Below are 23,023 nucleotides of genomic sequence, written 5' to 3' on the forward strand. Positions count from 1 at the left end.
AAGGAAAGAGTTGATGGCTGGAAGGTTTTAATAATTAATCTTAACCTCTGGCATTGCTCTGGGCGACCCTGCAGCCCTTTGTTCTGCGCCTGCCAAGCCATTACAAAAGAAGAGCGACTTGTTTTGCTTAAGTCACCCCCAGTGGGATGGGTATGCTTAGACGTGGTTCCTGAGGCTGCTGGGCCTAGAGGCCAAAGCTACTCCTCACTGATGATGGCCAACAAGGCAGAAACATATCTGGGGATGCTTGTGGTTCGTGCAGAAGGGAATTGACCTAGTAGTTTGGGGTGTACTGCCCCTTTTGGGGTGGGACCAGGCCTGATATGCATATGGCCTTTCCCCATCTGTAATTGCTTGGCAGGCTGAAATAGGATGGTCTGGATGGTAGCCCAGGGTGTGACCATGGTTATGATTAATTCAAAACCTTCCAGCCATCATCTTTTTGTTTTTCTGTAGAGTGTTAGAAACAGCTCCTCCTCTGAAGTTGAGCTGCTATGGTGGATAATCAGGTCTAGAACCAAAAGAGGGGCTTCAGCTGATTTTTCACAAAGAAACATTGGGGTCATGATGCCTTGGATATTAACGATATAGGCTCACATCCTAAAGCCATGATTCCAATTTATTGTGTTTGCCGGTTGACCTCTTTGTGTTCCCCATTAATGGCTCCAGATGTTTTCCAGATTTGGGGTTTTGAGCCATGAGTTTGGTGCTCTTGGTTCTGCGTGGTTTTGGTTTGTGGGATTGTGGAGAGTTTGTCACCCCTCCCCAGCATGTGTTTGGATGTGACAATGACACAGAAAGCAGGTGCTGCTTCTAATTCCATCATTTCCAGCAAGTATTGTGTGCAATATCAGTGGGAACCCAGGCAGCATGGGTTGCCCTCATATGGCTCAGCGCTGCTCAGCCAGCCAGTCTCTGCAAGACTAGTTATAAAGGACTCTCGTTTAAGCTTGCACTTGGCTCACCTCCAATAGTTGTTTTCTATCCATTCTGTGTTTTCTCGCAATCCTTTCCATCTACCCACAGTCTGGGGGGAGTGTATTCCTTTCCTGGTCTTATTTGCTGCACAGAGAGTTAGCTCTGCTGATGGCCGGGCTTCTGTGCCCCTTCATCCAGGCAGCAGGTGGGACCTTGGCATTGGTGGTATATTTTGGGGCACTTGCAGTTAGATGGCACAAATACTGTCTCAATTGTTCTTTTAGGGTTCCAGATTTTATGGTTTCCCTCTGTATTCCCCTTCTTTTTTGAGACTCCTTCAAGTTGTTTAGGTATCAGGGACACGCCCCAAAATGTGGGTGTTAATTTTATATTTACACCATGCTGTTTTCCAAAAGAGCTGATCCCAGCTAACAGTAAAAGTGATCATAGTGGAAAGAAGAAAGGGTAGAGAAAGCATGAGGGTTAGTGAATACATCAAAAGCAATTGAGTATTTTCCCTGCAAACCATTCACATGAATACAAGTGGTCACTGCAATGCTTATTTCTGGTGAATTAGTTTATTGCATGAACATGTGCTGGGTTTCACGTAGCAGGGTTCTAGAGTAATTGTAATCATGTGTTAGGGATCCGGAGGAGAGTTTACCTTGTTTAACCATTTAGCTCAAAACGTTGTTGCTGTTGCTGTCACTCGTAGTCTGTAGTGCGTCCTTCTCAGGCCAGATTCAGGGACGTCATTTAGGGGTTGCCAGGGGTCGCAACTGCAACCCCTGAGGTCTCCATTGCTACCCTAGTGGTTTCCCTTGCTACCCCTAAAAAAACCTAAAGAAAACCGCAAAATAAGTGTTTTTTTCTTAAATGCAACGTCCTCGCCTGTGGCCAGCACCATGTGGCTCTTCGTTTCTGGAGTGGCTGCCTTTCTTGTTCAGGCGTCTTTAAAAAAAAAAACAAACAAAAAAAAAAAAAAACAGGGATCCACAAGTCTAACACTGCGGGTTGGGGTCAAATGACATCACTTCCTGTGATGTCATCAGAAGTCAAGGGTCGTGTGATGTCACTTCCGCTACCCCCGGCATTTTGGTGAAATGATGTCCCTGGCCAGACTCCTAGAAGAAGCAACTGTAATAATAATAGTTACATGTTTTTATGTAGCGAGTAATGTCAGGTTCCTCTCGCTATTAAAGTAGTCATTATTACCCATTTTTATGGTTCTTAGTTATCAGCCATGGAAGGATGAAGGGCTGGCTAAGCAATATCAGGGTTCCACCCTGCAAAGTATCGGTGGTACTACCCGCCTGGGAAACCTTTAACTCTTCATGCAGTTTTACCCTTTTGTATCATATGGTATTCATTTAAATATTCCCACTGAGATGTGTGGGTTTATTCACCTGGGATACTGCTTGCTTAAAGACTAGAATCTTATTCATAGTCATAAATCGGCAAACAGCACCATGCCGGCTAACATTCTTTTCAGCACACATACCTCGTTAGATACCTCATGTTGCAGCCACGCCCACTTTTTACACCTGCAGCTGTGATGATACATTTGGAATCCTATACGCTTCTCGATGCAGTTTATCTTCATGTTTTTTCAGGAACCCTTGTAGAGTGCAGCCATAGACGCCTTCTCTCATCATTTTTAAGGTTCCCTCCGGAAGGCTATTTGTCAAATGCTTATTGGGGTCAGAGGATGTGTTGCCCTGACTGCAATACCATTGGAGCTCTTTGCACAAACGGTGCCACCTGCTCTAGGAAAAAGACTGGTTTAAATCATGGCAGCAAATGTATGCTATAGTTAGAAGTTGTATGTATAAGATATGGAGTGGAAAAAGGGGACACACCATTGAGAAAAATCATCCGCATTCAATTCAAAATACTCATTGAACAAGCTGCATTCATCACGAGAAGGCAAGATGGGGATGGGTGGTCGAACAGCACTATGATGTGCTCTACTGCCCCAAAACACCATCACGAGCTGACACCCCAAATCACAGTCATTAAACCATCACTCATCTTCCACCGGATAGATACAAATTTGACATGCTGCTATGAGCAACTAAAAATGTGATGGCCTCATAGACTTCCTAACACTGCTACCCTTAGTGTAAATGTGCGAGCCTAGTACTGTGATCAATACCACTATTAAATAGTTTTCAGAAACTTTGGATTAATGATTCTCCTGATCTGGCAAACCCTCCATACCATTTCTCTGCTCCCATACTCTACATGCATTACTCTAGGACACATTGCACACCACCTCTGCCATTAGAATGCAGCTATCCCCATGATAAAATGGGGTCTATCTGCATACATAATGATTCTCCTGCTTTCGCATACTCTCCATAATCCCTCTCTCCACCCATCTATATGCCTGTTTGACATGGGTGACTAGCAGACTTGCCCACGCCTACCTAGTGCTGGCCAAAATGCACACACACATTCTATAATTCTCTGACAAATTTCCCATACTTGTACTTCTGTCCCCCAAGGGCGTTCAACCTACAGCGCGTTGGAACCATACAAGCACTATACAAATGAAAATTACATTACATTACCTAATATCTATGACAGGAAAATGGTTTAAGCCTGAAAATATTATAGCTTTTTGACAATGTGGGCAAATAGAAAACATGCCCCATTTTCATTTTTTTTTTGCAAATGCTGTTTATTCGCAAGACATCACAAGCAATTCCAGATTCTGATGCAGTTTGGAGTACATACAGTGTTGTGTGTCTGACGGTATGCAAAATGAGTGGTAATCATTGGGCTCAGTTTGGTGCTTCTCTGTTTATTTGGTCTGCACCGAAATTGAGAAATAAGCTCTTTTTGTAATGGGTCTTTGGCTCTTTGTTTACTTACTAGATGCGTACTTGAAACATGTTATGCCAGGTATATCTTTGCTGGTAAGGTGCTAGAACTGTTTACAAATGTATTTTTAATCAAAATTGTTGGAAATTACTATTCTAAATGCTGTTTGTATGTCTTATTTGTTGAAACATAGTTTATCTTGGCCTTTGCTGCTTGAATCTTTTATTTATATTTATATTTTCAAATTCCTTTTTTATTTGACCAGTATTTCTAAACGATTTGTATTAATTTTTATTAGAAATGTTTATTGGTACTTATGTGTGTTCCATAGTTATATTTTATAGTATAAATTAATGTGCTTTGTTATGTACACGTTTTATTGATTTTTTTATTCTGACTACACTAAACTGACACTTTAATTATTTTGTATTCTTGTGAATGCCACCAACCACCAACACAATCACTTTGTAGTTCCCAAAATGAAATAGTAACATACCCTTCATCCACGACTCTTTGAACAGTGTCACTGTTTTGAATCAACTTCCGGGGAACCAATGGTCCAGGGATGAATATCGGTTTCTAAACCATCAATTAGCCCCATACCTCTATTTCACCAGAAGGGATCTGAATAAATTGGAATAGCAAGCTAATTATAAACGTTCTTGTCCGTTTTGGCAACGTGGACGGAACGGCAGGCTTATCTCCAAAAAAGGTTGTAGATCGTTGGTTATTTGCAACACAGCAAAAATACAAATATTACCCAATGATAAAAAAAAGTGTGCAGTCAAGATTGTATCAAACATATCAAACATATCTACTTAATCTAACAACACTACGAAATACAACCCACCCTGTAAAGGAATGCATAGGACAGACAGTTTTGAAGAAGGAAAAACGATGCACTCTGGATACTGATAGGCGGATAGTCGGTATGGTAAATAACAACAACAGTTTGTTAAGATTTCTTGGCTTCAGCACAATAGGGAAAAGGGTCTTAACATGTCTCTAGGGGCCTTCTGGGAAGGACAAGAGGGACAGAACCACAATGTACCTTTGGCTGTAGAAGGTTCTTGGTGCTCGACAGGGTCCAGTTGGCTTTCGGGCACTTTGTGAGCTTCTGTGACAGAGTTTGTGACTGGTTGCAGGCTGGTCTACATGGCGGCTATGGGTCAGGAATCATTGTATCAATGCTGATCAGCGGTTCTGAAGCACTGGTCGAGACGCCTTAGATGTCTTTAAGCAACTGCGGCTTGACAACAGTCATCATTGCAGTCAGTTGTGGATCGTGGAACTCAACTGGCTTGAAAATTCCCTCTATGACTGACAGCAGTAGATGCTTGTTGATGCACTTTTCCCAGCTACTTCAATGGGCTCATGTGGTCCTTTAAAATGGGCGGCCCACAGCTGTGGAGTGTGTTGCAAGCAGCTGCCTTGTCCATGGTTTTTGGTTCAGAGACCTTCTGGAAATCCCTATCCAGGAAGTATGCTGCAGAGCCTAGCAGGGCATGTTCTCTGCTGACTGGGTACCTGTTCTGGAGTGGCTAGAGGGTCCTCCGAGTTCTGTTTCTCCCTCTGTTCCATGGGAGAAGTTTATCAGAGGGATCCTGCTTAAATCTTTGGATATCCTGGCCTTCCTTCATTGGCGGAGGATATAAGGCTGACTGTACCATCAGCTAGTGTCCAAGTTTGAGTTCTTCTTTCTTACTTCTTGTGAAGTCTTCAAATGATCTGCCAAAAGAGGGGCTCCAGCCCTTCTTTAAAGCTAAGTGTTGCACAGTGAGTGGTGTAGGCTAAGGCAACCTTAATGAACCAATCCGGGGGTCCCTACGAACAATGGTCTATGTGTGTGAGGTCATAACCAGAGTGCTTTGCAACAGGAAAAGGTAAAGAGGTGGAATGGGAACCAGGGTTGTTCCAGAACCAAGATGGCGGAAAACTCCTCTCAACAGAAAGTGCTCTGTGCTCACTCATTTGTGCTAGTAAGTCCCACAGATCTGCCTGCCTGCTGTGATCAAAGAGTCTCTCTGGATATTGGAACTCCTTGTGGTTCCTGAGTAAAGTGGCAGGTCTCCCTTGAAACTACGTCGAGACCACAATCTCGTGCTCCCGAAAACCACATTCTCATACCATATGAATTGGGTGGGGCCTAGTGTAAACAACAGGCCCAGGCAAGACAGTTCTCTGTCATTGATATTGAGGGTGGGAGCTGGCTTCAGGTTGACACAGTTACATATGAAAGATTGCTGGGTTTTCCTGTCACCTTTGTTAACCTCTGTGGGCCTGTTTGAAGTACCCTCTATTGGTATGCTAATTGCTGCCACCATGGAGCCTTTGTCTGTTAATCAGTCTGACCATGGCAGGGGGAAATTGGGTTCTCCCCCTTCCTGGAGATGACATTGTGCGCTCCTGGCAGTCATATTCCAACTAAATATTGCATGGCGGTCTGCGCATGTAGGCCGAGTCCACGCCGTAGTACATGGGTCTATGCAGTTATCGTGGTGTGAGCATAGGAAAATGTGTGTGTTTTAGCCACACACATTTTCCTGAGGTTGGACTATCTTCATTCCATTTAAGTAAACATTTTAAAAAAACGCCCAGATGAGCGCCCTTCCACCATGCAGATGGTCGAATTCCTCACATTCACCCATCTTTGACCCATGCAACAGAATTAGGAAAAAGAATGAACCTATAATGTAGCTGTAAAACTGAGGGCTCACCTCGCCATCCTTTAAAAATGTCTTCTGCATTTTACTCACTGATCCCTTTCAACTATGGTTGTGATTTCAGTAGACAGCAATGTGATCGTCATTACCAGCAAATATCACCCTGTTAACTACTACTCCAATGGAGCATAATGGGGTCCTTCCTCTCAAATAATACTAATTTCTGATAATGACCACGCCAATTTACAAAAGAAGGGGGATTTTAGAAATAGATGATGTGGGCTACTCTTAGCTGGTGCCCATTCTCAATGATGGTAGCCACTGCCATTAGTCTCGGGAGGATAGCTCAGCGGCAACGTGTCGCCTCGGAAGCAAGACGACACAGAGCAACACAGGTTTGATCCCCGGGTCCGCGCTTAGAAACCTCTGGGTATTAAGCGCGTTATAAATAACCTATCATATCATATCCACTGTCCTCAACTGGCAACTAACCTCTCTCGGCTCAACCACTTTCTCCAGTTTGGGTTTGTAAAAACTGCTGATGTGCATTTTCTGTAATAACATATGAATAAGGATTTTGGTGCAATGTGGCATATTGTTTCATGGCCACTTTCTGCTTGCATGTATGATTTGACTGATTTCAATGCTTTCTACAGACATTGTCTATTTTCTTACCTGGCTTTGCAGGGATTGCACAGCTGAGCATTTCTTTGAATCTTGTACATCTTTTCTTGTGCAAGTGTGAGATGCACCAGCAGATTATTTGGCACATCCCTGACATGTCCCACTCTTTCCTGCTTCCCTTAAATCTATCTCAGAGGCCACCATTTTTCTCTACAAGAACAAGATGCAGGGCCCGATTCATGGAATTATTTGCATAAGAAATAGGGAATTTGCATGCCAAACTGCGTGCAAAATCCTGTTTGCCGATTCATGCAATCGAATGCGCAGGAATTTTACTGGACTTGCGTGGAGTTCGTGCAGGCTCAGCATGTCTCTCCGAGCCATCAAGCCCTTTGCACGAGACACCATGCAGAGCATTGGCCTGGTTTGCACATAGGGCTGGGAAGGAGGCAAAACACAGAAAATCCCTTGCACGCACACAATTGTGCCAAACGACACATATTCATGGAACCACCAGCACAGCCTCTCGGCATGGAAATGGCCATGCAAATCCCTCTTTCTCGACGCCACCTGAAGGCAGGCGTAAAAACACTTGCACATAGGAATCGCAGCACGGAGGTGGGGTTGCATGTCGGATTTAGGGATGTGTGTACGCAGGGTTCTGATCTAACTTAGGGGTGCGCACACGCACTGTAGCGGGGGCACGAGCGGTTTATGGGGGTTTGCATGCAGATCTGAAGTATGAGTTATGAAGTATCATACGCATGTTGTCGGGGTGCCGGCAACAGTTACGAGTCACCCTGCACAGGGTCCCTGAGATGCAGGCCTGCTTGTGGGGGACCCCACTTACCTGTTTGAAGGGTGCATGTAAAGATAGCTGTTCTGGCTGTTTTGGCTTTGGATGGGGTCGTGTCTGCTGCCTTCTTGGTGTGGCTTGCGAATACAGTTTCTTTGCACTGTAAATTCCATGAATACACGGGCACGCATTTTTTATTCTGTGCGTAGGCTCGCACAGTGTCGTTCTCAGCACGTGGCAATTGTGGGAGAAACGCACACTTTTCCATCAATCAGGCCCTTAGTGCTTAAAGGCCACTACCATGGTCATAGGCACAGTTTAAAAGACTAAAAACACAAATAACTTAATATCTTCCACTTGAACAAGAAAAGGTTTGAAGAATCAGGCCCTTTATGTTCTTAATGCCATACTAAGTGCAATTCCTCAAACTGGACAGCAGTGTTCCCCCTAGTGTCCAGAGAATATGACAAGAAGATAACACAAAGGTGTGCAGAATCATGCAGCAATTGAGGAAACATGACTGTTGTATCATACAAGATATTTAATTTGTTTTATGTTAAATTTGTACAGAGCCTTTCGGGCATTATCGTAGCATTGGAGCACATTAGGTTGTCTGGGAGTTTGACAGAACGCAATCGGAACATAAATGAACAAACAGTACATTGCATTGCCGGAGAAGGACATTACATGACACTATGCATTTACAATTGCAGGGAAATGAGCATTTTTGGCAGAGATGCCCTGTACTGAAATATCACATTTAGCAGCTTTGTGTGTTGACTGCAGGGTGCTGTGTGACTGGCTCTGTCAATGGTTGTGTGGTTGCCGGCACAAAATTTGGCATGTGATACCGTCAAGTAACATGATGCTACACCCGAAGTGGATTGACCAGTGTGTACATATACTACTATCTATCCATATAGCAAGTGATTGCAGTTAATGGTCTTGGCCAGTATTTCAGTGGTGTAGAGTGGAGGCATGAGGAGCTATGTTCAAGATAAAATATACCAGGGCCTCATTTCGAGTTTGACGGTGCTGGAAAAGGGGTGGTTAAATCGCCATTATTACTGCCAATTTACAGCCAATTTGAGGCATCATCAAATTCTGAGTTTTGAGGGTACAGTTGAGGAAATATCTCCAAAGTTTGGTTGAGGTTTTACTTCCACTTTACCTCCAGAAAATTGAGGAATTATGGCCATCAGAATTACCGCCAGTGGTAAATCCTTCAACCTCCATTAGGACCCTAGGAATGGGGATTACCACCACCACTTCACAACTTGTAATCAGGCATATTTACCATGATTACGAGTGGCAGAAACGTTAAACTAGTCTTAAACATTGCTAAGTGTTGAATCGTGCCCCAGGTTCCCTTTCCCCTCACCCCACAGCACCTTACAAAATAAAAAAAATATCTAGCAGAGAAAATGTACTCCCCTCTGTGATGTCATAGCAGTTGATTAACATTCCATACACCTCTTCTATGATGTCAGAGCAGGAGAGTATAGCATTTGGAAATGGAAATCGTTTATAATACCTCCCTATGGAAGCCATGCACGTAACCACTAACTCTAGGGCCTCATTACGAGTTTGGAGGCAGCCATGGTGCTATTAGCACCATGGCTGCCTCCAAACCGGGCTCCATTAACGGGTTCCTGCAATGGGGACTTACCGGGTCATTCCGACATAGGAGGACCCAGTAAATCCTCCTTGCAGGAACCATTCCCCATTCCCATTTGAGCCCCCATAGGGCTCAATGGGAATGGGGAGAGAGGTAACAATGGCCACATTACAAGTGTCCCGTTGTTACCTCTCTCTTCCCCTCGCGGGACCCGGAAAAGACTTCTGGTTTTACAAGACGTCTGATCCAGGTCCCGCAAAGGGAACCTCGTAATCAGCTCTGATGGAATGAAGGAGGCCAGTCCCGTACCGGCCCCCTTCATTCCGTCAGCGCCAGGGTCGTGATGGGGCCCAAAGTCCTGATACAGGCCCGGAAAAAGGTTTGCTAGCTCAACAATTTGAGATGGGCCAAAACACTCCACCGACTATCTTGTTTTTTTCATTTTGAAGAGTAAAATGCCTCTGGGATAGTAGATCCTGTATTCCCAGCAACATTTTGCCTAGGAAGCGCTTAACTTACTTGAACACTGGGTAAAGCATTTCTGACCCAGCTAAAACATATGCAGTCAAGGTTCTTTTCCACTCAGACAAGAAGATAATTTGAAATGTCTCTAGTCATACACTGTTACTACCCTCACACAACTCACCTGCATTCTTTAATGATTTGCAATTGCCTTTCTCAAAATGTTTTCGTGTTTGTACTTTGGTAAAATTGCCATGTGCATTCATGTTGATAAGCACAATGAAAAAGATTGTAATTATCTATACTGTACTAAAAATATACTGAAAAGTTATCCTCTGGTGTATAAAATATTGTAAAGAGAGAAGCAGAGAAAGATGACATAGTATTGTGATCATGTAAGATGGTTATTAAATATCCTTACTAGAATCAAGAAAGTATTGGGTTTCTAACTGCTTGAAAATCCTTCCGATTTAGAGTAAGTCTATTTTCTTCTGATGTTTCAGGGTTTGTAATGGAGCACCCTTGATTGTACATCTTCCTATGAGGGATGTACGTGTTTTTGAAGCAAATGGAGGTCAAAGCTGCCTTATGTGGACAGCATGTATTGTAATTGCTAAATTCTCAGCAGAAATACTTTCTGTACTGATGTGGATGGTATGTATGAACTTGGGAGGGGCATAGCTATCAACCCACGCTTTTGGTGGGTGTCACCTGCAATGGAATCAGTTAATTCACCCACGAAGCCTCTACCCCATCCATACGATTAAATAGGCTCTCACTCGACAAAAACAAATTCATCTGTTTTGCCCCAGCCAAGGTACTCAAATGGTTGAGAGATGTGAAGGGGACCCAACACTGTTGATAAAAGGGCTTGCATTTTGTCTTCCAGGTCTCTTGCATGTGGGATGACATCCTCTGGTTGCGACAGTGTGTTACTGTGTCGCAGTCGTCCTGTTCCTGTATTCTGCAAACGCGATTCAAGGTGCTTGTGGCTATCTCCCAGATGCAGGTAAAGGAACCTAAAAACGTGCTTGAGGGTGTCACTTGTTGAAGTGTGTTGGGGGGACACGTCTTTGAATGAGCAATTCAAACACATTACCTTTGATATTGTTCAAACTTCATTGCCTTACTCAATGATATGAACCACTACAGTGCTCCTTCAACTTTCATTAAGGCACTTGAACATGTTGCAAGGACTGATTAGAACTCATGATGGACTGACTGTCTGTGAATCACAGTCAATCCGGTTTCTTGGAGGACAGGCTTTTGCCGCTTGTGCTGTATGCAGGCATTCAAGAAAGCTGATGGCTAGGAATACCCAAGGATCACCCCAAGTCTAGGGGCCTCATTACGAGTCCAGTGGTAACCGTGCCGGAAATTCCATCAGGTTACTGCCAGAGTCGTATTACCATTCTGGCTCCGTGATTGCCGGAATCATCGGGGCATTACAACCCCGGTGACCCGGTAATTCTGGAGGCGGAATTCTGTTAATCCCCATTCCCATGGTGTCCCATGAGAATGGGGAAGTGGAAACACCAGCACCATGCTGTAAGGGTGCCAGTGTTTCCATGTCCGCCTGCAGGACATGACACCTCCCGCCTGCAGGACTCTTAATCAGCTGGTCCGGAAAGAACGGTGGTGGCGGTTTTACCACCACTGTTCTTTCCGAACCGGCAGGGTCATAATGAGGCCCTAGCTCTTATCAACAGGACTGGGTCACCCACCTGGCACCCGTCTTCATTTGTTCTCTTTCCATGCTGATTCTTCCCCACTCACAGTGCTGGCCTTCTCGAAACCACTGTCTGTCGCCTTGTTTGACTTTAAAGTTGAAAGAGAAAATGTGCTTCCCCTCTCTGCCACCTCCTTGAGTTTGTTTGTTCATAGTGACCATATTAAAATGGTGATATTGTGTTCTTGGCTGGGAATGCATCTTCACGCGATGCCTCTGGAAACATGTTCTCCAAATACCTTGATGAACCACATGGGTTCCCAATGATAATCTCCTTGCTATTGACGTGATTAGAGTTCACTGTCTTTGTATTCCAGCACAGGCATATAACTAACCACCTGGGACTCGAAATGCACATTATTTACATAGTAAGTGAATGGCCTCCGAGATCTTGAGGACCGACTTGGAAACAAACCCCTGCTACAGTCCTGGTGTCATATTTACAGATGAAATAAATAAACAAAATATGCCACAAACATTGTGGCATATTTTATTTATTTATGGTGTTCTGCCAATGATCTCTGCCGTAATGCCAGTAAGACAGAGATCCTTTTCATTGGGACACCTGCTCCTTGTTCCCCCCCACCCTCTGGCCTCACTCCTTGGGTCCACTCCCCTCTCCCGCTTGTGAGTCAAAAAACTTTGGGATCATCTGTAACTCCTCTTTCTCCTTCTCTCCTCACATCACAGACCTTGCCAAGAAGTCCAACTTTCAGCTGCACCTCCTCAGGAGCATTCTACCTTTCCTCACCTTCCCCCTAAAGCTCATCATCTCCAGAGTCCTGGATCTCTCTAGGCTGGTCTACTGCAACAGCCTCTTCCTCAATCTGCCTCTTTCCTTCGTTTGCCCCCTTCAAATATTCCAGAATAGGACTGCAAATCATATCCTTGGCCTCAAGCTCAGGGACCGTATCTCTCCTGCCCTAAAACCTCTCCAATCTTCCCCCATCCCCTGCACTTTCATGATCCCAATCTCACCTGGCCTAGTAAGATCGTTGTCTCTGTTCACCCTGTTTCCCCTCCCTTGCCTCATCGCGTCTTTAAACACTTGTATATAGGCACATTATTAAAGCCATATCACATCATATCACTGGCTCCTGGGGTCTGCAAGGATCACATTGAAGACTGTTTGCATCATCCATAAGGCTGTCTGGGTCCTGGAACCTCTCTAAATCCAGCTTTCCCTCCCTAAATAGCTAATGGCCAGAGTCCTTTGGTCCTCTGGTTCCAACTCTCTGCAGGTCAAGCGTATTTCCAAGCAGAGAGTCGGGGGTAGATCCCTCTCCTTGCCCGGCTCCTTCCTCTGGATTGGCCTCCCTCCTCATCACAGACTTGAGCCAGACCTTCTTAAGTTCCAGAAACTTCTCAAGACTACAATGTTCTCCTCTTTGTTCCCTCTCTCCCTCCCATGCTAACTCTCCCTCTGCCGCTGCGACTGGGGCCTGGTGCCTTCAGAGTCATACAGGAGCCATACCACCACTTACCAGTCCCCCCAACCCCCTTTTCCAACACTTGCCTTTGGGCACCCTTTCCTGAATTATCCCAACCTGGTCCTCCGTGTCCACCGCACTCATCCTATCTTCTCCCTCTTCCCCCAGACACTTGCTGGCTTGGCCCACCCAGCACTTGCCCGCCCCCACCCTTGGGGGCATCACACTCCTGCACTTCTCCATCTACCCGCTCTCCCCTGCACTTACCTCTTTTTCATGCACTTGCACAGAAGGATAGTCAGAAGGCCAATACAACCGATTGTTGTTGCTCTACTTTGCTATTCCCATTTCCCACCCATATTTTCCTATGGTGCCTGGAAACAGTTGTGTATAGGCGCCATACAAATGTCCAACAAAAAAAATGCTTCACACAAATGGCACACACACACACACGTACCTAATGGATGCGAATGTGAACACATACATGAACAAGCGAGTCCCCAGAAGTTTTCATTGTACATGTCTGCTTGCATATGTCCTCTGCCACAAATATTCGTATTTTACATGCTCTCTTTCTCACCATCTTTTTAAGGCGTTACTGGGAATCCAGGATTTGGGGCAGGTTTACTTTGAGCCAATCAAGGATAAGCAAGGCAACATCTTGATCGTGACCCTGAAGGAGGTGAACCTCAGTCAGACACCAGAAAATGTCCGCTGGATCCCTTTGTCTAAGCTTCAGACCAGTCGAAAATCAGTCTCGTCTCCCGAGGAGCCCAACGCTTTGGATGTGTTGCTGATGACACTGCACGTGGGTAGACACACATTTACTTAACTTTCAGAGGTGACGTTTGAGGGGAATATCCATCCACCACGTTTGTTGGTAGACCCTCTATTTATGTCATTGTCATCGTGAGGATCTCTCACAGAATCCTCATCCGATATTAATAGCTGTTATTGCTGCTGCATATAGTACCCCCTTCAGCCCGGCTGGTCCATGCGCTGTACTAATGGAACCCTTCTTAGAGCCATTGAGCCACGGTGGGAGTTGGCCTTACGAAAATGCCAACTTGCAGTTAACGTTACTAAGAAATCATATTTTCAAATTGTATGAAGAAATACTTACTGTAGAATACAGTGGCTGGGTGTGACTCAAATGATGCAAAGACTAGTTCATGAAAGACCACTTTTTGTATAGATAAAACATAGAAGGGAAGGGTAAATTCCGGTATCCGCAGAAATAATCGAATGCAATATTATGAATTACCGAATTTGTTAGGGAATTTTGTACATTTGTATTAATATATAGATGAGGTGGGTTAAGGTAATAGGTGAAGGTGGGGGGAAGTGCACCCTCCCCCGCATTATTAAAAAAAATTGACCCAAAGAAATGTGGTCATTTCTCTTTAGGTATTTTGTTTCCGATCATTTCATGGTAATCCGTGACTTCCTGGGGTTATTGTTTATGAGATCATTGGCAGTGTTTGAGATATTTTGTGGTTACAACGCTATTTTAACTTTCTGCTGTCTTCCTGAAATGACACTGTTTTGTTGAAGCACCACTGGAGTGGGGTCTGCATCTGTCCTCAGGTGGCACTGCATGATTCCATTGTGGAGCAATTCTGTCTGCACCATATTCCATTGTTGTTCCACAGGTCAGGATACCGGGTGCTCACTCCACCAGGACTGTTAGACACAATGCTGTTGTTGATTTTGCATCTTACAGGAAGTTCCCCACGCACCCTTCCTCCTCTAAAAGTTCTTGCACTTGAACACACCTTTCATCACCCACTGACCCATTTGCCTGCATGCAATGGTTCTTCCAGCTCTACCTCGAGAGGTTTTGCGAATTTTCCCATCTTGGAATCATGCAATGCTTCAGACCACACGCTAAACTTTGCTGGCTTGTTGTAAGTGTGTCGAGTTCTCTGCCAGTTGGAACAAGGGTCATTTTTGGAGGCCTGTGTTTTCTGACAGTCTTCGTCACTGGGAATACTTAAAGTATGTCAATCTGGGATATAGCGGTACTTGCAGGCCATAAATAAAGGCCTCTTGGTTGGCTGCAATTGACTCTCATGTGCAAGTCTGTTGGAAGGCAGGGGGTTATTCCACCCAGCCTTACAGTGCCTTGATGCTCACAGGTTTAGTGCGCTTTGCAGATGTATAAATAAATAAATAAGCAAATAAATAAATAAATAAATACATACATACATACATAAATTACAATCTTGTGTTCACTAGTTGGCTGAAATGCAGGATCATTTGGTACTTAGCAGGGTACTTAGCAGGTACATGTGATGGCAGGAGCAGACCAACTAGACCGAGTGCAAGACAACATGCAAAGCAGGCTTCATGGCAGACCCTCCTGCCAGAGTGTTGAGCTATTATTTCCAATCATTCTAAAGATATTGTACAGAACACATGTACTTGCAGTCTTTGAACATGACAGGTAAGTGCTTCTGCTTTCCCTTGAGGTCCAGTGGGAATCCAAGTCGCCTCTTAACCACGGAGTGGGACTGAAGTTGGCTCCAACCTATACATGTTCCCAAAATCCCATCATATACTGGCTAAGTGCACCCATCATATTCTGAGAGATGTAACTGAGGGTCTTTGATAGTATGGCATCAACATTAAAAAAACATCTAAATAATACCACAATCCGGAAATTAAACCAAGTCAAGTGAGATTAATGCATCATGGCAAAATTATGTTTTAGTAGCAATGCTAGTAATGAAACAGAAAACAGTTTCTTTAAATGTCGATGGGCCTAATTACGACCCTGGTGGTAGAGTGATAACGGCGCCGGTAGTGCTGCTCACTCTACCGCCACATTACGAGTACTGCAAGCGGGACCGCACTGTACACCTGGTCAGACCAGACGTGCAGAGCGGCACCCGCTAGCAGAACAGGATGCTAACAACGGTCCCGTCATTAATGGGACTGTTTTTTGCATCCTCCCCATTCCCATTGAGCCCTATAGCGGCTCAAATGGGAATGGGGACCTACCGGTTTTGGGTCCCGCGAATTGGAATTACCGGTCCCGCAAAGGTTGGAATGGCCCGGTAATTCCCATTTTTCGGGACCGGGACCAGGACCCGAGTTTGGGGGCAGCTATGCCGGTAAAAACGGCATGGCTACCTCCAAACTCGTAATGAGGCCCAACGTGTTTAATTATTGTGTAGACTGTTAGCACCATGCTTCCCCATATCCTGTTCCCATCCTCGCACACAGTTCCTCCTAGGTCGTTCCTACCCATATATCCTTTTCTGTGTTCTTCTGGGTAGTCTACCAAATTTTCCAACATTCTACAACTCTCTCTTTAGGCCAGGGTGTGGGGGTCTTATTCAGCTAAATTTAGAATCACAAGAACTTCAGGTGGTATGGCTGAAACAAACCTTCCCAAACTTTCTTTGAGGCTTGAGCAGCTGTTTCAGGGTCCAGTGGGAGTTCATGATCAGTCATGAAGGCAGAGGCAGGAGACAGAGGCGTAGCTAGGCATCTCTTACGAGTGGGGTTTGAAGCTAATGTAGTTGGGCCTAGAGTTGAGAAGCAGAGCATTGGTCGGAGACCTCAAAGTTGCAGCCTGGTGCGGCATAGGAAAACATCAGTGAGATCCTCTCTGGATAGCAGGGAATGGAACCCGGTAGACAAAGACAACACAGCGCCTCACCGGCCCTGGTGGGTGAGCTGAGAGCTGGGAGGGTAGAGGCAGGAAGAGGCTCTGCTGTGCAACTGAAAAGAAAAGAACTGCGTGGAGATCTGGTATGCTCTCTCCACTCTCGTGGCAAGAGCTAATACAATCATAGTATGATTATGGAAAATCTACATGGAGGTGAACACCGAGGAGGTAAAGGAAGAGGGCAGAATCTTGCTCTCTGAACGGCTTGCTTGCTTGGATATTTTCCTAACTTTAATTCATATTGCACTTTACTTTCCCTTTAAGTATAACTCTTAATCATATTTGTTGAACAACCAAGTTTTTATTTAAAGCAGTGAAAGATTGCTTGTTGCGGATGTGAGCATGTAGTGCATTCCAGAGGGTAGGCATTGTGACACAAAAGCTGACTCCTCAAGTTCTTTTTCTCTTAAAGCGTGGGGTAAACAGTGAGATACTGGAATTAGATCTGAGTGTGCATGTAGGGTCAGTTTCAGTGGTGAAGTTGATGAGGTACTGGGGGGCATCTTTGGGCACACGATGGTGAGTGATGGAGAGTGTTTTAAATTATATCCGGGCTTTGCAGAGCAGCCAATGGGCTTTGCGTCTGGCAGCAAAGATATGGTCTGAGTGTTTAAGGCAGAGGGTGGCATGAAGACCTTCATTTTGGAGTACTTGGAGTTTTGACATAATAACTTTGGAGGTGCCCATAAGCAGGACGTTGCAGTAATCGAGTTTGGAAAGGATTAACGCTTGTGCTAGTGTGATGCAGTTACTAGGGGAGAGGAACTGCCTGCATGAGGTAATGAGTCTGGCTCTGTTGGCTGTGGATGAGGCAAAGGCACTAACCTGTCTGTTCATGTTTAAGTCTGTTTCGAGGTAGACCCCCAGGGATTTTATTTTCTTCGAGACTGGGATGGGTGTGCAGTCCATTCAGTACCCCTAGCTTCCTAATTACTGTACAGTCTCTCAACACTGTGCTACTCACTTATAATGCAATCACTCCTTCTCCTCCTGCTGCTCCTCCTACTCACATCTCCCTAAGCTTTCTCCAATCACCCTACAATGTCTTCCTTTCCTATCCCAATTATAAAACTCACAACTCGAAACTCCCACTGCTCCATCTCTGTTCCACCTCATTCCAGCAAACAAAGCCGACAAGCTAACCATACCTTCTCTAACCACCTCGTCTCACCTTCTGAGAGTCAACCTCTATATTCTTTCTTACCTCATCAATGATCATTGCACTCTGCAATGCTCAGTCTGTATGCCACAAAACTTCCTTTTTCACTGACTACTTTCACTCTAGCTCTCCTCCCCTGGACCTTCTTGCTATCACTGAAACATGGATTTCTCCATCTGACACTACCACTCCGGCAGCCACACATGACTCCAAACTATCCTTCATTCACTCTCCTTGACTGACTCACAGTGGTGGAGGCATTGGACATCTACTCTCTTCTCACTCTGTTCACAACATCTTTATCTATCTCGCTCCTGGTCCCAATAGACAATTCTTTGATGTCCTTGCGCAACTCCTTGATTCTCTTTCCACTAAACATAACCTCATTATCTTAGGTGACTTTAACCTTCCCTCTCCAACCACTTCTCAGAAATCTGAACTTCAGTCTTTTCTTAGTGACCGCGCTATCCACTCTATCCATAACCTACCTACCCACACAGGGAGTAACTCTTTGGATCTCTTATTTATCTCCACCTCCCTGTCTCTTAGCCACTAATACTACTGTTACACCATCTATCTCTGATGACTCAATTATTTCCACCATCTACTTTCCACCCTCTTACCTTTCCTCGCCACTTGGTTCACCTATTGCTAAAAGGAAATGTAGACCTTCTACCATTCCCCGCTTTCTCTTCGACCGACAGTTATCACTCTCCTCCTTCACACCTGATGCATCTTCCACCAACACTGCCTTCTCCAGCTTCCAATCACTAATATATGACTCATTCTCCTCTCACTTCCCACTGCTTACTTTCACCCCTAAGTCTCAGCATCCTCAGCCATGGGTCACCCCATTCATGTGCTCTCTCTGCACAGTCATGCGTCGGCTGCTGCCCAAATGGAAGCATAACCACCCGATGAGGAGGTGCAACTCTTCCTCTCTGCCCTGAACTACCTCAAGTCCACTCTTGATAGAGCGAAAAAAGGAATTCTACCTAACCCTCATTGACTCTCACACGAACCATCCTTGCCGGTGGCAGCGCACCCCAAACTCACTCCGTACTCCTCCTAACTCTATGACTATCAACTCCACTCTCACAGCTAATGACTTTGCTGATTACTTCACTGCACACATTTCTAAAATGAGTACTCTCGCCTGACCTTTCTCACACTCCCGCCTCCTACATTTTACATGTATACAATGTTGTAAAACAGAACACATGCACTTGTCAATAGAATCAGAAACATTTACTTTTATTGTACACATTGGACTTAGAGTCCATGAAACTCTTTCCAAGTTCAATCACAAGTCTTAAGAATAACAAGTTGTATAAATGAGAATGAACAAAACGTAAACGCCCTATATCACATGTATATGCAGATCATAACTCAACATTGTACATGTTATTATTGCTCAAAAGGGCCACTGTCGACACATGTTTTTACCTACCTGGTCCATATCAACATGGGCAAATAACTTTTTTTCAATGATCTGAGAACATACATTATATCTGATCATCAAAACATTTTGTAATTGTTAACACACACTTACATAACACTGAAAGAGAGGGGAGGAGATGGAGTTTGGAAGGGGTTTATGCAGACATCACAGAATAAAGAGTAAATAAAAATAACAAATGGAGAAATATAGAAATCATGGTTAATATAAAGTACCTTATTGTACAGTATTCCCAAAACCATAATGTCTCCCTGTCACGTCACCACCTTAAACCACTATCACGGTGTGATCCCGTCAGTATACTGATAAGCCATACTTTCTCTAATTGCTTACATTGTAAGAACAGTGTCTTTAATTATTTAAGCTATGAGACCAGCCACATACCCATAATTCCAAGTGAGTCATGCAATTAGTTGTACAGATTGAGTGGGCTTACTTTTTTAAACATAAAATTTCAGATTGGCACCTTTCAGTGATGTGTGTTAGCCTGTTAAGTTTATATCATGCTCCTTGTTTCTCCCATTATTAGTTAAAGTCGGGCTCTACTCACCCGAGAGCATCAGAACATATCCTGTTTGGAGAAATTTATGCTGATCGACTTGTGGTCTTCAATGTTCCTATAACCACTGACACTGAATAGATATTAAGCCCTCTGTCAGTATGTGCACAGCCAACTACTGCGTATATAAACAAGTTAGGGAGGGCATATGACTCACCATATATCCTGGTTGGTGTTCTAATGTAGATACTTTCTGTCAATGGCTAGATTCCATTTGTTCATTATAACCGCTATTGCAAATAGATACAGTCATTGTTGTGGTTGGATTCTTGTATTTATTCATTACTTGTGGGTATAACTATATTATGAAGTGTATGAAGTAGTAAATACTCTGCTTTCCTGGTTCCCACAATATGGATATAAAGTAGAGAATGTCATGTGAGGATTCATCCTGCCTCCATTGGGCGTGACGAATGTCTTTACTCGTGCCTTTTTGTTTTTGTTTATATAATATGCCGATGATGTCGCGCGTATGCGGCGTGTGACATCATATCCATTGGAATCTGTTAGTAAACAGACGGCTACCCTAGCATTACCTTTCTCAGAAAGTACAATTTAGCCAAATCTATACCATTTCAGTTCCATTTGTAATAATCACATTCTAGTCATTGCTTGTATATTAGCACTTATTTTCTGTGAGTATTGCTGTCACTTATTATATCTTGTTGTTTCTACTATTATTTCATATATACATTAAAGTTATGATCCCAAATTGGTTACATCATTTATACCTTTTACTGTACTTGTCTTCGTCACCGTACATTAAACTGGCGTCTGCCCATTAGATCATACCCAGCTTTCCCATGCCAGTAAATTGTGGTGTATATCATGTATTCTGCTCAAAGTATGGTTTGGGCAAAGAATTCCCAGATACAATAATAAGTATTGTTTAAAAACAGGTGTTCTCGGTATGTTACTGCCCTCTCACAGTGCCTCTTCATTATTGGAGCGCTCAGTATTGATCATCCTAATAGTAGCTTGCAATTTCTAATATGGTATACAATCTATATTATACAGTTCTTGCACATCGGTACAGTTTAAACCAATCTATTATGATAGTAGTAGCATAAAAGCAATTAATATAGGCATCCTGAATGTTGTTCATTCACTTCAAATTTTAATCAAATTCCACATGGCAATATTTGGTAATCAAATTTGACGTATCAAATCTGGACTTCTGCAATATAGCTTTCATTCCTTGCTCCTCTTGGATCAAATCTAATAGCGATCTCCAATTCCAAAAATATTGGCACTATAGATGCCACAATACATGCATTCTTTCTATTTTAACGTACATGGTTGCCCAATGTACACTCACTGTGTGGTAGGTACCATAGTATTGACTCACCATTCTGATGAACAGTCCTTCAAATCAAATATAGATAATCATTCGAATTGCAGTATTTGGCAGTAATCAGGTAATAAACACCAGCTCTTAGCTACTACAGAAAAACATTAATCTCATACTCTTTATTAAGACCAATGGTATTGCATCGCAGTTTACAAATCAGTCTTGATTCTAGTCGTCTCAGCAGTAGTTGCAGGTCACCTCCCCTTCTGCCAAATGTGGCTCTTATAAGTCCAATGAATCATATATCTTTCTTGTCCCCCATTTGATGCTCCTCTTGCCAGTGATTGGCCAACAGCAATCTTTGGTGCTGACTGTTCAAACTGGACATGTGTTCTCTTATGCAAACGCGTAGTTATCGTATCTTGCTCCCCACATACATTTTCTGACAGATACAAAGGATGCCATACACCACATATTTCGAATGACAATTATAAGTATTTTCATTTCATACCTTCATTAACTAGTGATAGGCAGGGGCACAGCCTAACCACACCAGGCATTGCAGCTACCCTGAATAATCTTTGCATACCCGGTAATATAACCTTACCTTACTCTAACCCAAGCACACCATAATGCTGGACAGCCCCTCTGATATTCCTACATTTTACACCCTGCCTACTATACCATTATCTTCTGCTTCTATCTACCACTTTAGTCACACTAATACTGATGAAGTGCTATCCCTACTGATGAAAGCTGACCCCTCTTGGGCCCCATCAGACCCTCTCACACCTCAGCTAGTCAAGCCTATTGCCCTTTTAGTGACCTTTCACCATGCTGAACTCTTCAACCTGTCCTTCAACTCTGCTTGCTTTCACTCTGTTTTTAAAACAGCACGGTCATCCCGTTCCTAAAAAAAAGCAAGGGGCTGATGAGAACCTACTGGGTAACTTTTACCCTGTGACTCTCATTCTGCACTACTCTAAAGTGCTCGAAAGAGTTGTGTTCAACTGTCTTACTAATTTCTAAGACATCCACAACCTTTGCGAGACCCTACATGCAGGTTTCTGCTCCTTTCTCTCCACAGAAACTGCTCTCATGAATGTGTCCAACTTCATCACCTCTCCTAAGCACTCCAACATATCCTCTATCCTAATTCTTCATGACCTGTCTCCTGCCTTTGACACCATCAATCTCTCTGATCTCCTTATTACTCTCTTCTTGGGATTCACAATTGAGCCCTTGCACCTCACCAATTCTGTCTGCTGGAGCAACAACACCTCTCAACTCACTCCTCTAATGGTTGATGTCCCACAAGGCTCTATCTTGTGTTCCTTCGTCTTTATACTCTAGACCTCGACACTTGGAGCACTAATCTCCTCCTTTGGGTTCCCGTACCAGCTCTTTGCAGGCAACACCCAAATAGACTACTCTTTTTCTGAACTCTCCTCTGATTTCTTCATCAAAATTTCACACTGTCTCTCTGCCATTAAATATTGGATGTCTTTGCACTCTCTAATGTTAAACTCTACCAAAACAGAGGTGCTGTTCTTCCGTGCAAAAAGCTCTCTCTCTTCTCTTCCTCTGCCTATCCAGTTCCCACCTGACACTCTCCCCAACTCTTCTTCAGTTATGACCCTTTTCACACTGTCTCTACATTCATCTCCAAACTAGAACAGCAGCTCGCCTCAACCTCCTCAATATTAGGAAAATCAGGCACCTCCTTCCTTTCAGCACTGCCATGCGTCTCTTAGCCTCTATTGTCTTCTCTAAACTGGAATACTGTTCCAGCATCCTGTTTGGTCTCCCCAAC

The 23,023-nt window shown here is 43.9% G+C and overlaps 1 protein-coding gene across 8 annotated transcripts in view; it reads left to right on the forward strand.

Annotated features, from left to right (window-relative positions):
- Positions 1-23,023, forward strand: part of LOC138569187 (ankyrin repeat and fibronectin type-III domain-containing protein 1-like) — a 2,784,778-nt gene that overhangs the window by 2,588,465 nt on the left and 173,290 nt on the right. For all 8 annotated transcript variants that reach the window (XR_011303172.1, XM_069646931.1, XM_069646929.1 and 5 more), the window contains 2 exons: positions 10,797-10,916; positions 13,659-13,874. Coding sequence is in view for 7 of the 8 variants with exons in the window: in XM_069646931.1 (XP_069503032.1) it covers positions 10,797-10,916; positions 13,659-13,874 (336 nt within the window). In the remaining variant the exon portion in view is untranslated. The remainder of the gene's footprint in view (positions 1-10,796; positions 10,917-13,658; positions 13,875-23,023) is intronic.

This window comes from Ambystoma mexicanum, chromosome 2q (genome assembly GCF_040938575.1).
Source record: "Ambystoma mexicanum isolate Mex_15411 chromosome 2q, UKY_AmexF1_1, whole genome shotgun sequence".
NCBI lineage: Eukaryota > Metazoa > Chordata > Amphibia > Caudata > Ambystomatidae > Ambystoma > Ambystoma mexicanum.